At 42.3% G+C, this 16,191-nt stretch overlaps 1 protein-coding gene across 5 annotated transcripts in view; it reads right to left on the reverse strand.

Moving 5' to 3' along the window:
• Positions 1 to 3,346: 3,346 nt before the first annotated feature.
• ARHGAP6 (Rho GTPase activating protein 6) overlaps positions 3,347 to 16,191 on the reverse strand; it is a 549,115-nt gene continuing 536,270 nt past the window's right edge. For all 5 annotated transcript variants that reach the window (XM_054470947.2, XM_054470948.2, XM_063660362.1 and 2 more), the window contains exons 11-13: positions 9,757 to 10,025; positions 8,011 to 8,091; positions 3,347 to 5,320 (exon numbers count right to left, since the gene is read on the reverse strand). In XM_054470947.2, the coding sequence (XP_054326922.1) occupies positions 4,653 to 5,320; positions 8,011 to 8,091; positions 9,757 to 10,025 (1,018 nt within the window). In that variant the 3' untranslated portion in view covers positions 3,347 to 4,652. The remainder of the gene's footprint in view (positions 5,321 to 8,010; positions 8,092 to 9,756; positions 10,026 to 16,191) is intronic.

Here is a 16,191-nt window from a genome sequence, read left to right on the forward strand (position 1 = left end):
GAGAGGAAACAAAGTCCATATAAAAGAATAAGACAGTAACTGTAATGCACAGCAATGCTTGCTCGCACTGCCACGTGGCAAAGGGCCAGAATAAGCTGTGTAGAATCATGTTTGTAGGAAGGGAAGGTTTGAGCTGATTTTGCAAGGAAAATAGCTTCCAGTTGTATAGGAAAAGCAGGGAAGAGCATTCGATACCCTTGGAACAAAAATGCAAAAGTGTGCTCTGCACATGGGAATAAGGTTTTCTGTACATGGCCAGAGTATGGGGTGCCATGCTTGGGAGAGATAAGAGGCAGAGGTAGATGAGACCAGATCGCGGAGTATGTTGATGTTATGGTGGGGTATGGACTTTGTCCTGTATATCTGGGAGCAGGAGGGCATCAATGGTTTTTCAGCGGTGATGGGCCTCTGACATAATATGCGCTTCAGAACTATAAACTGTGGCAGTATGGAGGAGGGGTGGGAGGCCAGAGATGGAAGGGCCCACTCTGAGTGGGGTGGACAAACAGTAAACACGTGCACAGTAGGGCAACAAGAGGGGGATCGCAGGCCAGGCTGCCGGTGGGGAGCAGGAAGCGGTGCTCTGCATAAAGATGGGAGTGGTGGCTGGTGAGAACATGGCTTACTGGTCCTTCAGGATGGTTGAGGCATCCAGGGACATTCAGCGAGAATGTCAAACAGGTCATTGGGGAATGGGTGGGGTATTAAGGTTGGAGATTAGGGTTGCCAGATTTAGCAAATAGGTGCTAGGTTCAACTTGAATGTCAGATAAACAACAAATCCCTTTTTAATGTATGTCCCATGCAATATGTGTGATAAAGAATAATTTTTTGAGCATACTTATGTCTCAGGTATTGCATGGGAATACTGATACTAATACATGATCAGTTTATCTGACATTCAAATTGAACTGGGTGTCCTGTATCTTATTTGGCTACCCTACTTGAGAGATGCCAAGGTCAAGTGTCCTGGATCCCCCATGCCACCTTTCCCCACCCTGCCGAGTCATAGAATGGCCTGTGTCCCAGATATGGGACTTTTTTGTTTTTTCCTAAACTCGGAACATTCCTGGGGAAACTGGGATGAGTTGGTCACCCTAAGCTGAAAAGATATTGGTTGAATTGAACTTAGAGATGCTTCTGGTCCTTTGGCGACCTCTTGGGGGCCTCCAGTTGGAGCTGACACTGGATGTACCTTGGTGAATTGAGGGTCACACCAGGTCAGGGGTGGGTACCCCAGAAACCATGGTCTGCCATTTGCCATCTCCATGACACCATCTGTCACCTTGACTGTGCCGAAGAAGAATTCCAACCTTTGTCGAAATTTTCCCTTGGTTTGTATTTTTTTTTTCTCTTGAAGAACATTTGCTACTGATTTAGTTCTGTTTTAAAATTCTCAGTTGAGATGTCCTGTTTTAACCTCTGTGTAACTCTTCTTCAGTCATTTCCTTTCTTCTCAGTTCAGTATAATCTACCTCCCGCAGTTTGCTTATCAGACCGACCTACCCCACAGGCCTGGACTTTGTTCTGACGTCCCTTTATATTTAATCCCAGTGCTGTTTCTCTGCCAAGCAGATGTGTATTAAAATGTGCATAAGAAAATAAGCAAGCTGGGTTTATTTAGAAATTTCCTCAATTTGCACAAATTCCATTGGTATAAGAGGTTTTCTTTTTCTATAAAAACCCACAACAAACATATGGTAATAGCTACTTAGATGGATCAAGACAAATTCGTATTTGGCCATTTCTGCCATCCCCATTCTGGCCCCTTTGCCAGAGACACAAAAACAATGGCTCATATTGTTTCAATGTCAATGTCAGAGTACTCATAGATGGAGAAACATATGTGACACACTGAAGCTTTTTTCATGCTTGTTGAAGCTCTCTGTTCATGGGGAATGAGTGACTTGAACAGCCTTTCAAAGGGGTTTTGGCCAGCTTGAAAGAGTTTTTTATTTTGTTCTTGTCACGTATTATATCATTTATAAGGTATTAGAAAGGATAATTTCCCTCAGGTCTTTGGGTTTCATGTATGATTTTTTTAAAACTGCTTATTTTCAATATGATAAAGGCATTTAAGAAACAAGGCCCGGCACGGTGGCTCACGCCTGTAATCCCAACACTTTGGGAGGCCGAGGCGGGTGGATCACCTCAGGTCAGGAGTTCGAGACCAGCCTGGCCAACATGGGGAAACCCTATCTCTACTAAAAATACAAAAATTAGCCGGGCATGGTGTTGTGCGCCTGTAATCCCAGCTACTCAGGAGGCTGAGGCAGGAGAATCGCTTAAGCCCAGGAGGCAGAAGTTGCAGTGAGCACAGATCATAGCACTACACTCCAGCCTGGGTGACAGAGCAAGACTCCATCTCAAAAAAGAAAACGAAACAAGCTGTAACTCACTAAGCTAAAGATATGGCCCCTAAGCTTGAATGTACAAAGAGAGGGAGAGTGAATATTGAGATATATGTAAAAGATATTGTGAGTCCTGTTTTCTGGACTGCTTATTTGAGATCTATTAACAGATGGACATACTTTTCGTGACCTTTTCTGACATAGCCATCAACTTCAGGACCATTTGATCTGGATGTTTTTAAAAAAATAGGACTACTCTAGCAAGAACGTGGTAGAAAGAGAGTCCCATTTATCAGGCCATCCAATCTAGGAAGGAGGGAAAGAACTGATCAGATCATGGTCAAATTCAAAGCCAGGGAAGTAGCATCAGCAGGAGTAGGATGAGAGTAGGTGGCACAGAAAAGCCACCTGCGATCCACAACCAAGCAGCATTTCCTCTGGATCTTGTTGACAACTTTTGGCTGAGTGTGGGCAGTCAGGAAGAACCAGAGGTCTGCAGGCAAATCCTCCCTGAGTCCCAGCCAGTGGTGGAAGTGCTGGACCTGATGGCAGAGCCTGAAGCTGTCTCAAACCATTCCCCAAATAAGAAATATCACATGCCACTTCTAGCTTTTATTATTTCGGCCCTGAAGCAAATTAGGCATCTAAGGCCCACAGAGCAGGTGTAGCTTAACAGTAATTGCGTTGGGCAACAGCTGCCCAACACGGTTCAGGAAACTCAGGAAACCTGAGTTTCAGTCCTGTAGAAAACCACCTCTTCAACAGTCGAGGAAATCAGCCTTTCCTTGCAACAAATTATTATACATTTGTAAATGCTTTGGTGTCACTGAGTTGATGTCCCAAAGCCATCTGATATTTTTAAACCAGCTTTTTTGCTATACATGTATATGCATAGAATTGCCATGATTTATTACACTCGGATCTGTGAATAGTGAAGAATATGTCTGAAATGTGATGCAAATTCATTCAAGAGATTTAAAGCCAGGAAACAAAGCCTTTGCTTAACTTTTTATTCATCATGGCACAAGATAGAACCTTAAGAAACACCACTGGAAATTTCATCACCAACATGAAAATTAAGAGTAGCATGTTTTATAAAAAAAAAAAAAAATTTTTTTTAATAATACACTTTCCCTTCAGAAGTGAAAAAAAAATTGCATAAAATACTGAAGCGTATCGCCATCTGCTGGTCAAAAATAGTTATGCACTTGAAAAACTTCAAACTACTAAAGTACGGTAGAACATTTTACAATACATATAAAATTACGAAAGAAAACATTTCCTCAGCCTTTGGCACAATGTAAGTACAAAGCTGTAGGCCTTTTACCAAATGTGATTTAGTTTTTAAAGAATTGCATGTAATTTGGCAAATACTGATTATGGGGCAAAGGGAAAAACGTGCTATAATTTGAATATTCTATGTAGATTCTTAAACACTTTATAGTTGGATTCCAGTTTGTAGTTTTGAAAAATACATAAAAATTATACATTATAAATATATATTATATATGGCCTATATAAAACTGAATTTGATGTAACGTGGGACGGACAACTTCTTAATTTCTTTGTGAGGCACTGCCTTTTTCTTGTTTGGTTAACTGAATCCTTTCTAAACAAGTTCTAAAAATATATTTCGTAATCTATCAGATTTAGCATTTTCCTGAAAACGTATTCAATATCTAAAAGCATTCAGTGATTTTTCTATCTGACTCCTATGTAAAAATATGGCTTCTCATATTCTGTTTCCTCTTGTTAGTGTTTGGTATCGAAGGAAGGGTTATCCCCAGTTATAAAGCTATGGCAAAAGCACAGAAACCCGCTTGTGCACATTCTAGAACATTCTATAGAATCTCATTGTTTAGTATATCTCATTGCTTAATATAAGTGAAGTGATTTTTTTTAAATGTTCCTTTTGTTTTCTCTTTGTGAATATATCATATATGATTATACATAATCTGTTACAGAATATACAATAGTCAAAACTGAAGACACATAAATACGGTTAGGCTATACCAAAGCAAGAGTTGTATCTTATAGAGCCAAGAGGGACGTTTTTATATTGGACATTGCCATCTGGTTTGGGTTCTGTTTGTTTTTCCTAAGGCTGGCTACGCAATGGAACCTTATTCTCAATGGCGGGGGTGTGAGTGCTCTACCTCTGTAGGTGAACTGGATTTCTCTTGTGTCGCTTTTGAGAAGTGTGAAAGAAGAACACTAAGTGTGCCAGTGGCCACCACCCACGGTCCCCCCTGGGCTGGAGGGCGGGGGGCTCGGGGAAGGGGGGGCTCGGCTGGGTGCGGGCTCAGACCAGCGTCTCGGGCAGGGCATCGGGGTTGTCAGTCGACAGGAGCTCCCAGATCTGCCAGCGCTCTCTCTGCCAGTCGAGCCAGCCAGCGTCCCCCAGGCGTGGACTGTCCTGCTCGCCTGCTGGCAGGGAGTTGGCGCTGCTCAGTTTTTTCTGCGTGACCTGCTGCTCTCGCTCGGCTGCTTGGCCTCCCTGGTCCGTGGCTGTACCCACGCCTTCCGGGGGCCCCTGGATCCGGGCCGCCGCTGCCGCGGGCTTCCCCGGGCCCGGGTATGGAGGAGGGGGCCGCTTGTCATCCCTCCCACTCCCATGGGGTCTTTGGCACTGAGGTGTGGCCCGGCTCTGCAGCCCGGCCACATCCAGCTCACTCCCGCTGAGGTCGTGGGCGCCGCTCAGGGTCAAGTACTGCTCTGACCTGGCCGTGGGCCGCTCGGCTTTTCCTGCCATCTGGACGTGGGGCGTGCTGCAGGCGCGCAACACCGCAGGGTGGGCCCGGCCCTCTGTCGCGAGGGCTGCGGCCTGAGTCCTCCGAGCCACCTGTGTGTCGCTGTCCAGCTCTGCGGGGCTCCCCTGCCACCGAGGCCAATTTGGGGACAGGTTCCCTTGAGAAAGGGAGCAGGGCCCCGCTCTTAGGGAGCTGCTTTCAAAAATGTCTCCAGAGGAACCTGGAAGCCAGAGAGAAAGCCCAAGAAATGGAATCAGTTTGTAGAATCCTTGTTGGGGATTCAAATCCTGTTATTTCCTTCCCACTTCTAAGACGTCCCCCCGGACTTCTAAAACTGAAACAGCACAGTATGCTCTTAGCTGCTGCTACCTGAAGAAAACAACCTTCCCAGCAAAACAAAAAAAGACAAATGCTTTTTGATTATCGGCTCAATTCATATGCCTAGACTCTGACAGGTTAGCTGAGAAGACGTCAGACTAGATTAATAATTGGCTTTGCCACCAATTTGTATTTCAGGAAAGGGCCCCTCTACATGGCTGGGAAAACTTTTCAGAATTCAGAAGGTGAAAGAAGCATTCCCTTCTTTTTCAATGCAATCTGTAATCCAGGAGAGATACAAATTATAATGTTTTCATGTTTCTATTGCATCAATGAAGTTACTTGAATCTCAAGTACCCCATTCCATGCCAGAAGGCAGGCCAGCCACTATGCATATTCTCCTACCATCAATGCAGGAAAGGCTGACTTGGTGATCACCCAATTGTTCCCCTTTATTTCCTACATGGCAGTTTCCAGCCTCTCTGGCAGTTAGGAGGGCCACAGAAACGAGGTCTGGGCAACAAATGTGGACAGATGTGATGTAAGCCATTTCTAGGCCTGAACTAAAAAATAAAAATAAAAAATAAAAAATTAAACCATCCTGGCTAACACAGTGAAACCCCGTCTCCACTAAAAATACAAAAAATTAGCCAGGTGTGGTGGTGGGTGCCTGTAGTCCCAGCTACTGAGGAGGCTGAGGCAGGAGAATGGCATGAACCCGGGAGGCGGAGCTTGCAGTGAGCCGAGATCGCGCCGCCGCACACCAGCCTGGGTGACAGAGTAAGACTCCGTCACAAAAAAAAAAAAATTGAAAAAAAAAAAACTAAACGAATGCCTTCCTACTGATCTTTGCTTTCCCCCTTCCCTTAACTACCAGCCCAGCATGAAGACTCCCTAGGCTCTGAAACTCTTGGAAGACTCCCGGGGCTCTGAGGATGGTGGAGCCACTGGATATGTGGAGCCTAGGCTGGGCCCCTTAGTGACTATGTGGAAGACAGCACTCCCTCCCCTCACACACTTCCACCTCTCCTCACCCCTCACAATCCACACTGTACTGGGACAGTGAGGGAGAAATCCAGTTGTAATAGGTTAAGCCACTGCCCCATTTCGGAGTTGTTACAGCAGTTAGCTTTCCCTAAAGGATACAACTTTCTTTAGGAAACTGAAGGGAAAGAAGTAACAGCACATTTTGCAAGGCAAAGGAGGAGTCCTTGGGGCATGTGTACCCAGACTGCCATTTTCCTATGAATCTGCTCTGCCACCCACTTCTTAAAAAGCAGTCAAGGAACAAGAACAAGGCCATGTTGGGGATAGGGGAGTGGGGGATGTGAGTATTTACAAAGAAACAAATGATAGCTGAAACAGGTGACAGCTGAAACTGGAAAAGGAAAATGGAGTAAGGCTCTTCACAGGATACAGTGAGATATAGTTAGAAAAGGAATCAGCACTAGAGGGCATTACATTTAAAAATGCACTGTGCTTTTAAAATGTAATATGGGAGATATTACAAAACAATGAGAAAGGGAATATAAATATAAAACAACCAAATAATTTACACATTTTATACCATATATAACACGTATTCCAGATGGATTAAAAAAATTAAAGTTGAAACAATGAAATAACATTAAAAAGAAATGCATACAGATGACTGACTATCCAACGCTGAACTGAAGATTAATTTTATGAAAGAATTCACAGAAAAGAGACAGTGATAAAATTATGTAAAAAAAGAAAATGCAAGTGGTAAACAATATGGAAAAAGAGTTAACATCTTTATTATATAAAAAGTTCATAAGAATTTAAAAAACACTAGCATACATAAATAGGAAATGATATAAGTAACAATTCAATGGGGGGAAGTTCAGCAAATTAATAGAAACACTGAAAAATACTGGTAAGAAAGAAATGCAAATCAAATTAATAAATGCAATTTTGTTTTTTAAGTTAGCAAAAATGAAAACCCACTAATTTGCAATACTGATGAGATTTGCACCCAGCAGTGTAAAATCTCCTGCCATCCACAGTTTACAGAATGCAAGGCAGTGGGTCCCATACAGCACAGGAGGTGACTGTACCTCCAGATTCTTGGAAAGCCTTGTTATATTTGACCCACTTCCCTGTTTGGGATTTATAACCTTTGACTTGCTTTCCAAAATTTTGTGAATCTATTAATAATCTGAAAAATTAATTACATAAAAGAGGCTCCTAAAAGTGTAACTTATTACAACAATAACAAAAAATTTCAAATGACTTAGTATTGGTTTGTAAACTATGAATATGCACTCTGTGGAATACCCCTTGCCCTTAAAAAGGATAATGGAGAATAACTGGAAAATGGAAGTTAGAAAATAATACAAAGTTGCACAGACAGAGTGACTGTAACTATGAAAGCCTTTGCAAAGGAAATGGAAAAAAATATAGTCAAAGATTGGCATATTTGGGTGGAAAGCCTAAGGATAGTTTCATCCCCTCCCATTTTCAGCATTTCCCAAATAATGTTTGACAAGCATGTAATATAATGACAGTAAAGAAAACTTTAGAAAATAATTTTAAAAGTAAATGCAATAAAGTTTAAAATTAATACTTTACCTGTCATTCCTGGGTCTTTGGATCCACTTTTTAATGTTGAATGCCAAGTTCCCCAGATATTGAAAGGCTCCTCTGACAGATCTAGGGAAAAAGTGTATAAAAAGGTATATAACACAAAAGGAAAATTAAAAATCAATGAACATTTTAATAACATCTCTTCTGTGCAAAGTATTGTATTCAAGATCCTGTTGTATACAAAACAGAATACAATTCAGATCCACCTTTCAGCATGTTCATTCTACTTGGGATTTACAAAAAGGCCCTTTCTATATCATGCTCGTGGTAGACAGAATAAGGGCCCCCCAAAGATATCTGTGTCATAATTCCACAAATCTACAAAGATGTTATTTTCAAAAAGGGCTTTGCAGGTGTGATTAAATTATGGTTCTTGAGATGGGGAGATTTTCCTGGATTATCTGGATGGGACCAATATAATTACAAGGGTCCTTATGAGAGAGGGGTAGGAGAGAAGATGCTGCTAGATTGTTGGCTTAAAAGATGGAGGAAGGGGCCTCAAGCCAAGGAATGAAGCAGCTTCTAGAAGCTAGAAAAGGCAAGAAAACGATTGTGCCCTAGGACGTCCAGAAGGGAAAGAGGCCCTGTGGACCCATTTTAGACTTCTCACCTCCAGAACCATAAAGTAATAAGTTTGCATGTCATACGAAATGAATAGAAGGGTGATGGGTGACAACAGCTTTATAGGTGCTAACCATTTTAACACAGAACTAGAGGAACAATAGAGTTTCTGTACTACCCTCAGGAATACTTTGCTATTGGTATCACTGGATTTCTTCATGCATGCATTCACTCATAAATCCCCTTAGCTTATCCATCAATATTTATGGAGTAAGGCACTACATTAGGCTTTTTCACCATCTCATTTAATCCTCACTACAATCCCATGATGGGATTATAATTACGATTTATAGCAGCAGACGTCTACTGGGTGCCTCCACGTGTTCAGCAGTTCACATGCGTTATCTCACTTCATCCCTAGGAGGTTCCCAGGAGATCATTTTACAGACGATGCAACTAGCGTAAGGAGCAGGTAAGAAATGCACACAAGATTACACAGCAAGTATTATCGAGTGCATATTACATTTGAAGTGCTGCGTTGAGGGCTTTACATGGATTAGTTCATTAAACTCAATGAATTAAATACTGTTATTATTCTGAGTTTTCACAGCAGGAGGAAATGGGACTCTGGGAAGCTCAATCGCTCACTGGAGATCCTGCAGGTTGAAAGTGGCAGAGCAGGTTTGTGACTCCCAGTCTAGTGCTCTCTTGTCATTGGATACTAACACTATTTGGTTCTGGAAGGTTGTCTTCATACATATAGTAGGTTCAGCTTGTTTTCTTTAGAAATGTAACAGCAGTAATTGGGTGGTACCTCAGACTAGCAAATATGCAACCCAAATCCAGTATACATAAAGTTCCTAGGATGCTGGAGGGAAAAAGAATCAGTTGGGAATAGGAGTGGCTCCTCTGGGCATGCGTTTATTTCCCAGATATCTGAGAAATGGAGCGTGGCCTGCAGGGACCCTCCCAGCCAACGACTGGGCTCGCCACACCTTCCTCTTCCTAGAGTAGGCGTTCAGCAGGTACTCGGTAAATGCAGGTTGAATTACAGAAACATCAAATAAGGGAGAGACGAAGAGAAGGTCCGAAGAGCCCCACACCATGCCACATGCAACAAGAGGAGGGTCACTTGTTTTGGCCAGCGCCCGCTGGCCAGGCTCCAGTTACCTTTCCCAAGCCTTGGTCCAGGAGAACTTTCCCTTGACTTTGACGACGACAAGTGGCCCACCAGCATAAACTGCCCTGGCACTTTGTAAAGCTTCTCCGAGCCCCCCGGGGCCGCGTCCTCTTGCATAGCCAGCAGGGAGCGCTCAGACAGCACTGGGGAGTTGTTGTCATAAGGGGAGATGTCTCCGCTGGAGGCCTTGTTGGAGTCTGTAGATGAATGCCTCCCTCCGACGGAAAAGGAAACTTCCGACTGCAGCATGTCAGGGCTTCTGGCACAATGAGACAATTACAGGTGTGTGAGTTTGTTAACAAGTAGTGACCAGATTTAAACAATATGGCTGTTACACAAATGACTGGAGGAGTATGCATGGACACAGGCTGAAACAAAAAGACCATTTTGAGCAATGTTCCAAGACATCTACATCCATGAGGCGAAAGGGTTTCAACGATATGACCAGCAGAGGGCAGTAAAACCCAACAGATATAACAGGAAAAGGCAATGATGGAGAAGGCACGATGAGAATGAAACCGACAAGGAGCCCCGCATTTGCCAATGGGCACCGCTAAGTGCCTCAGGGACTCATTCCTGCTTCCATTTTTAAGTGAAAGTCTGATGCTCACTATCTATTAGGTAAGGATACACTAGTAGATGACTCTTTCACCTTCCTCAATATCCTGCATTAAGAATAATTCAGATAAAATATGGTTGACACTTTGCTTGAAGTTCATTATGGCTTTCTGGACAACTTTTCCATCCCACCAAAATACTTAGTGTAAGTAAATCCATCCTTCATGTGATAAAGATGTTGATGCCACCGGTGGGAGTAAGTGTTTCATGTATAAAGTAGTGACAAAAACAATAAATGTATGACCGTCACTAGACTCCATTTTATTCAAATACATCTAAAATGATTCTACAAGGCACTAGTGCTTTTACAAACTGATATGGTGTACTAATTAGTATACCATTATCATAGTCCTGTGTTCATGAGTTGTCACAGAAACAGAAATAACAGTGAAAACGTATGTGGAACAGAAAAATGAGAACTTGAGCAACGTGAACAGAGCATGGGAAGTCTTACCTGGAAACATCTTTATTTTCTACCCTCCTCAAAACTGGCCCTGACAACATCTTGAAGGGAAACAATCACAGATTGATTAAAAGTTCCAGAACCTACATCTCTTCCCCCTTACTTCACTTCTCTTTACTAGTCTTTGCTCTCTTTTGGCTTAATTTTTCAAAACAAATCCTTTTTATTTCTTAAAGAAGGTAAACACATGCCTGAACAACACTTTCCTAACCAAATGGTTTTGTGCATGCAAACTGGAGGAAGTGCATTCACAGGGATCTAGCTTCCTCTGAGGTTTCCAGCAGGGGTTAATATCGAGAGGAAAAACATCCCAGCTTCTGTGATATTGCCACAGCCGTAACTGAGGCAAACACGGGCTTGAACCCTTTTGCTGAGGACGTTTCCTACCAAAGTGGAATAAAGAAGCCCCTTCCTTGCCTCCTCTTGGAACTCTCATCACATAATCTTATTGCAAGGAGCCAGAGGACTGCTATGAGGATGATTTTGCAGGTCTGCAAGATCTCATTGAGTGGTTGTGAAGTGTGCATCCCAGGGCGGCTGCATCTGTCTCACCTGGGAACTTGTTGGCAATGCCAATTCTACAGCTCCATTCTGGACCTACTGACAGGACTGGCTACACCATTCGTGGAGCCCAGTGCAAAATGAACATGTGATGCCCCGTGTTTAAAAAGTGTTAAGCATTTCAAGATGGCCACTGCAAATCAGTAAACCAAATGTGGGCTTCTTCTGAGTGTGGAGTCACAGCCCTGAAAGCCAGTTCTGCCTATTAAAAGGGAAACTCAGGATGGGGCCAGCAAATTTTTTAAAGAGGCCCTCCAGGTGATTCTGATGCACGGGGATGTTTGGGAACCTCTAATAACCAAACCTTATTTTCCTCTCTCAATCTGTAGATGTGACAGTTGGCTAAAGGTCTGCTAAGAGCCAAATCAGGAGGGAAACTAAAGATGGTAGCCAAAACTGCAGCATTGGCTGCCCTGGGAGTGAATGTGGTGGTCCTGACCTTGGGGTGACTGAGGCCACAGTTAGGAGAAGGAGGAAGGGTGTTCCCATCCCAGCCGATTCCTGAACCTCCTCTGTCTGCCTTAAGCAGGATCCAGACAACTGAATGTAGTGTAGTCCCATTGTGGATCAGAACATTTTGAAGTGAAACGGGGGTAGGAAGTACCAGTGTAGTGTTCTCTGCTCTTCTGGTTCAGTCTCCTAAGTCAAGCCGGCAAAGTGACCATAGCTGGGCCCTCCCTCAGGGAGGAAACAGCGGGGATGGCTGAAGTGAATCCCTGGAGGTAGAGGTAGATGAGGTGTCTCATAGTAGACACAGGCTCTGAACCTCCTTGGGATGGCTGGGGTCACAGCCAGGGACATAGACAGAGGGGGCATCCAATGAGAGACGATGTCTTCTTTTCAAAGTTTCCCCACCCCCCAGTGTATCCCAGCCATGGGAGGAGATACAGTGTGAGTACACATGGCAAGCAGTTTGGGAAATATACTTATGTGAAATATCCCCTTGGCCTGTGAGGAGAGTAAAAGTTAATATTTATACAGAGTTAATTATGCGGCAGGCACTGTACTAAGCTACTGTTAACAACTCTCCTTTTTCCTGACCTGAGTCTGGGATTGAGTGAAAGAAACAAGGAGCTGACTGAATGCTGAATACCATTCTCTCTAGCAGCAGAGGCAGTTAGGGTTGGGATCCTTCTAGAATTTATTTGGTAAATAGTGTTCAACATTATTACAAATCAATAGTAAAATGCTCTTTCTTACTTAGAGTTAATAGCCTTTTAAAATGTTTAAAATATTTCCCTATCATTTTATTGTCTCAGCAGAGGTCAGGAAGTGGCAGCCAAATTTGCCTAAGAACCTATGTCCAAGAATTATCTTCTCACATGAAAGCCCACGGATTAAAAAAAAAAACTGTTTTATTCACTCCTCAGGACTCTCATTAACAACATAGGTAGTTCATAGATTTTTTTAAAAAATAGTGTCATTCTATTGTTTTATATCTGTCAGAAGCAAATCCAGGATCAACATATATACACATACTCACATATACATACATACCCAACACACATATATACACAACACACACGCACATACATATACCTATTCAGACATAAACACATACATATACATGCATCAACATATGCACACATATACATTCATAAACACATATATACACATGCACACAAATATGACATAGACATGTACACATATACACAGAGACACATATTACATATACACATACATGCAACTATATACACATGCATATACACATACACCCACTTAGGTAATACAATTGGAAGCAAAGACACAGAACAGAGAGAGAGTAGGATTGCTGAATGGAGGCTGGAGTCTGGAGAAATTTCCAGAGCCTTGGAAGCAGAATTGTGAGGGCCTTTCAGAGCACATCTGTCCTGTAATGGGGGCTGGGCATCCAGTCATTGTGGATACTTTCATTACACACCTATGCTTCCTGTGTCTGTCCATTTTCCATTTTCCACTTCTAAATCTTTCTATTCTATCCCAGTTTCTGAAACATTTCTAAGTTTATGGAAGCTATTGTAAAAGCAGCTTGTCAAATTTATAAATCAGGTAAAATCTATAAAGTTCTGTAAGATTTTCCATATAAAAATCACAAATCAAAAAACAAATTCTTATAATCCAGAAATTCTGCAAGAAGACAGGGTGTGAATAAATCCGGGTGTAGTGTAGTGGAAATGTGGATGGTAAAAGTATATAGGAAAGGAAATTTCTCTGACCCTGAAACCTAGAGATAAAAGTGAGAAAAGAAAGAAAAACTACCTTTCAGGCTACAACTGTCAGAGAAGTGGTTGTCTGCCAGGACCAGGGTGCCTGATGGTGGCTAAAACCCATCACTGTGAGTCAGCTCTGGGGGCTTCTTGAGTGGGCATTACCTTCCTACAAACCAGCTCCAATTGGCAGCACTCTAATTTCTGAACACTGGTGGAGAAATGAGCCCAGGAGGGGAGGTTTTAGTGATTTTCCACAGGACACTCAGTATCAAATCTAGAAAACCATACCATCTTTTGGATATGTCCGAAAAATGAGATAAGCAACCACAATGTTTTCTCTCAGATTTGACTCTAGGATAATCCAACCCTAAGAAGATAGTTTTGAGTTCAGGGTCCCAAATAAAGGCATTAAAATACTCATGTATCTATTTACATGAAATTTTTACTCTGATCAGTGATTCACTAGATGAGGAATAGTCTAAAAGCACATAGTGACATCTCTTTGTATGTCTCGGAGTTTGATGGATTGAGGTTCAGAATGTTGGGTGGATGAGTTGTCAGTTGACATGAGTTGGCATCCAAAAGTGCCTGGTGGCTTCTCTTTCCAGTCTCAGAGCATCATGGATTGAGGTTGGGTGGACAGGTCACCAGTCTACATGGGTTTGCCTCCATGCATGGAGGGTTTCCCCGTCAGACCCCCAAACCCCAGGACCATTTACAGCATGCATGGCCAATCTCAGCTAACCAGACAAGCAAGGGATGGGCATGGAGAGCGAGTCACATTCTCACCCTTAGCTGGTCCCTCCAGGTCAGGGTGTAAACATGCTGGCAGGGTACTGTGGGCAGGCCTGCACTGCAGCCGGAAGCACAGAACTTGTTCTGGGGACAAATGGAAAACTCCGGTTCAATCACCGGATGGGACCCGCCCAGCACCTTGCTGAGCTACCCCAGCAAGAAGAACTGTGGATGTTTCAAATGTGTGTTGGCTTCATCCTTGGCTTAATCATTTGACTGATAAGTTCCAGTCTGTTGGAACTGAAAGCACTGTATCATCCATCTTGGATTATATCAATGGTACTGGGAAAGGAATCCACTGCTGGAGCAGCTTTGGAATCATGAAGAATGTGCACATTAATCACCATCAGTTCTACAAAGCCTCCCTTAAACAGATTGCTAGGGATAAAGGTGCCCCACTTCAAAGAGGAACTGACATGGCTCTAAACTCTCCACTGGATGATGAAGCTAACACCCTGGCCATAAGGCTTTGGTGAAATTTGTCCCCTCATTTTTAGTCCTTATTAATTCCCTCCTAATATCTCTGGCAAATGGAGCACTTATGACAGGTGAAGATCAGACAGTGTTGTCTTCATTATTTACAGAGGGCCTGATAAAAACATCTTCAAATTAACATTCTGCAAATTTATAAAGAAGCTGTGAATCACAGTGAAGGTGTGAGGAAGGAAGGGGTGATGTGATAAATTCTCCCTCCACCTTGAATGTCTTTCCGTAGAAGGCATATATGCATGCATTTTAGAATTTTTCATTATGGAATTCTCTATTCCACATAAGCTTTTTCTAAAACTATCTGGCTGGAAAGGCTTTCTTGAATGGAGTATGTGTGTTGGGGGAGGGGGGCAGGGGCAGTTAATGCTTCATAATTTCCAGGGTATTGAGGCCAACAGCTACCGCCACTCAATAGGACTCTTTGCTGTTACACTGTACTGGTAAAGTCAGATTTCTTGTCTGAAAATTTCCTGAAACCCTTTCTGATTTGAAAAATCCTAGTAAAAGAAAAACAGAAATTATAATCTGTCACATAACACTCCATGTTTGTGAAAAAAGATATTTTTAATGATGAGCTTTGAAAGATTAAAAGAAATGATCTATGTGATATTTGGTAAGTTAAATGTGATACCTTTAAATTAGAAGAAAGCCTAATGCTCCCCCAGAATGAAGAAGGCAGATTTGTCATTCAATAGGATGAACATCTAGCTAAACAATACAATTATTTTTCAGTACTGAAATTTTATTTTTTTTCAGACTAGTGCAGATCTTCAACCATGCTCTTGATACACTAGTCACCAGTTTTGCTAATTTTTAAAATTAATTTTAGTTTAATTTTTTTTCAGTAAAAAATTTGTGAAGGCTACTAATAGAATTAACCACAATGAAATTTAAATATATATACCTGAGTTTAGTTCATCCATATCTGCCTTCTCTCCAAATGCAGTTAAATTTGTTCTATTTTGACCTTGTTTCCAGAGTATAGAAGGGAAGATACTTTACTTAGCCTTATTTAATTAATATTCTATTTCTGGGGAGCCCCTGAGGTTTGATAGAATAAGAGCAAATCTTTATATGTTTCCTCAAGCCTATATTTAAAAATTACAAGACCTGTTGCTGAAACTAGTTACTGTGTCACAGATGATCTGAGCTCTGCTGAGCTCTCCTGAGCTCTGGATTTATGGGGGATTTTCACATTAATCATGCTTAGTTCTGCAAAGCATCCCTTATGCGGAACTTAGGGGCCCCGAGATGCCTCAGGCAAAAGAAAACTGTGTACCTCTATTATACATGGTTTTACGTATAATTTT

This window comes from Pongo pygmaeus, chromosome X (genome assembly GCF_028885625.2).
Source record: "Pongo pygmaeus isolate AG05252 chromosome X, NHGRI_mPonPyg2-v2.0_pri, whole genome shotgun sequence".
Classification (NCBI taxonomy): Eukaryota; Metazoa; Chordata; class Mammalia; order Primates; family Hominidae; genus Pongo; species Pongo pygmaeus.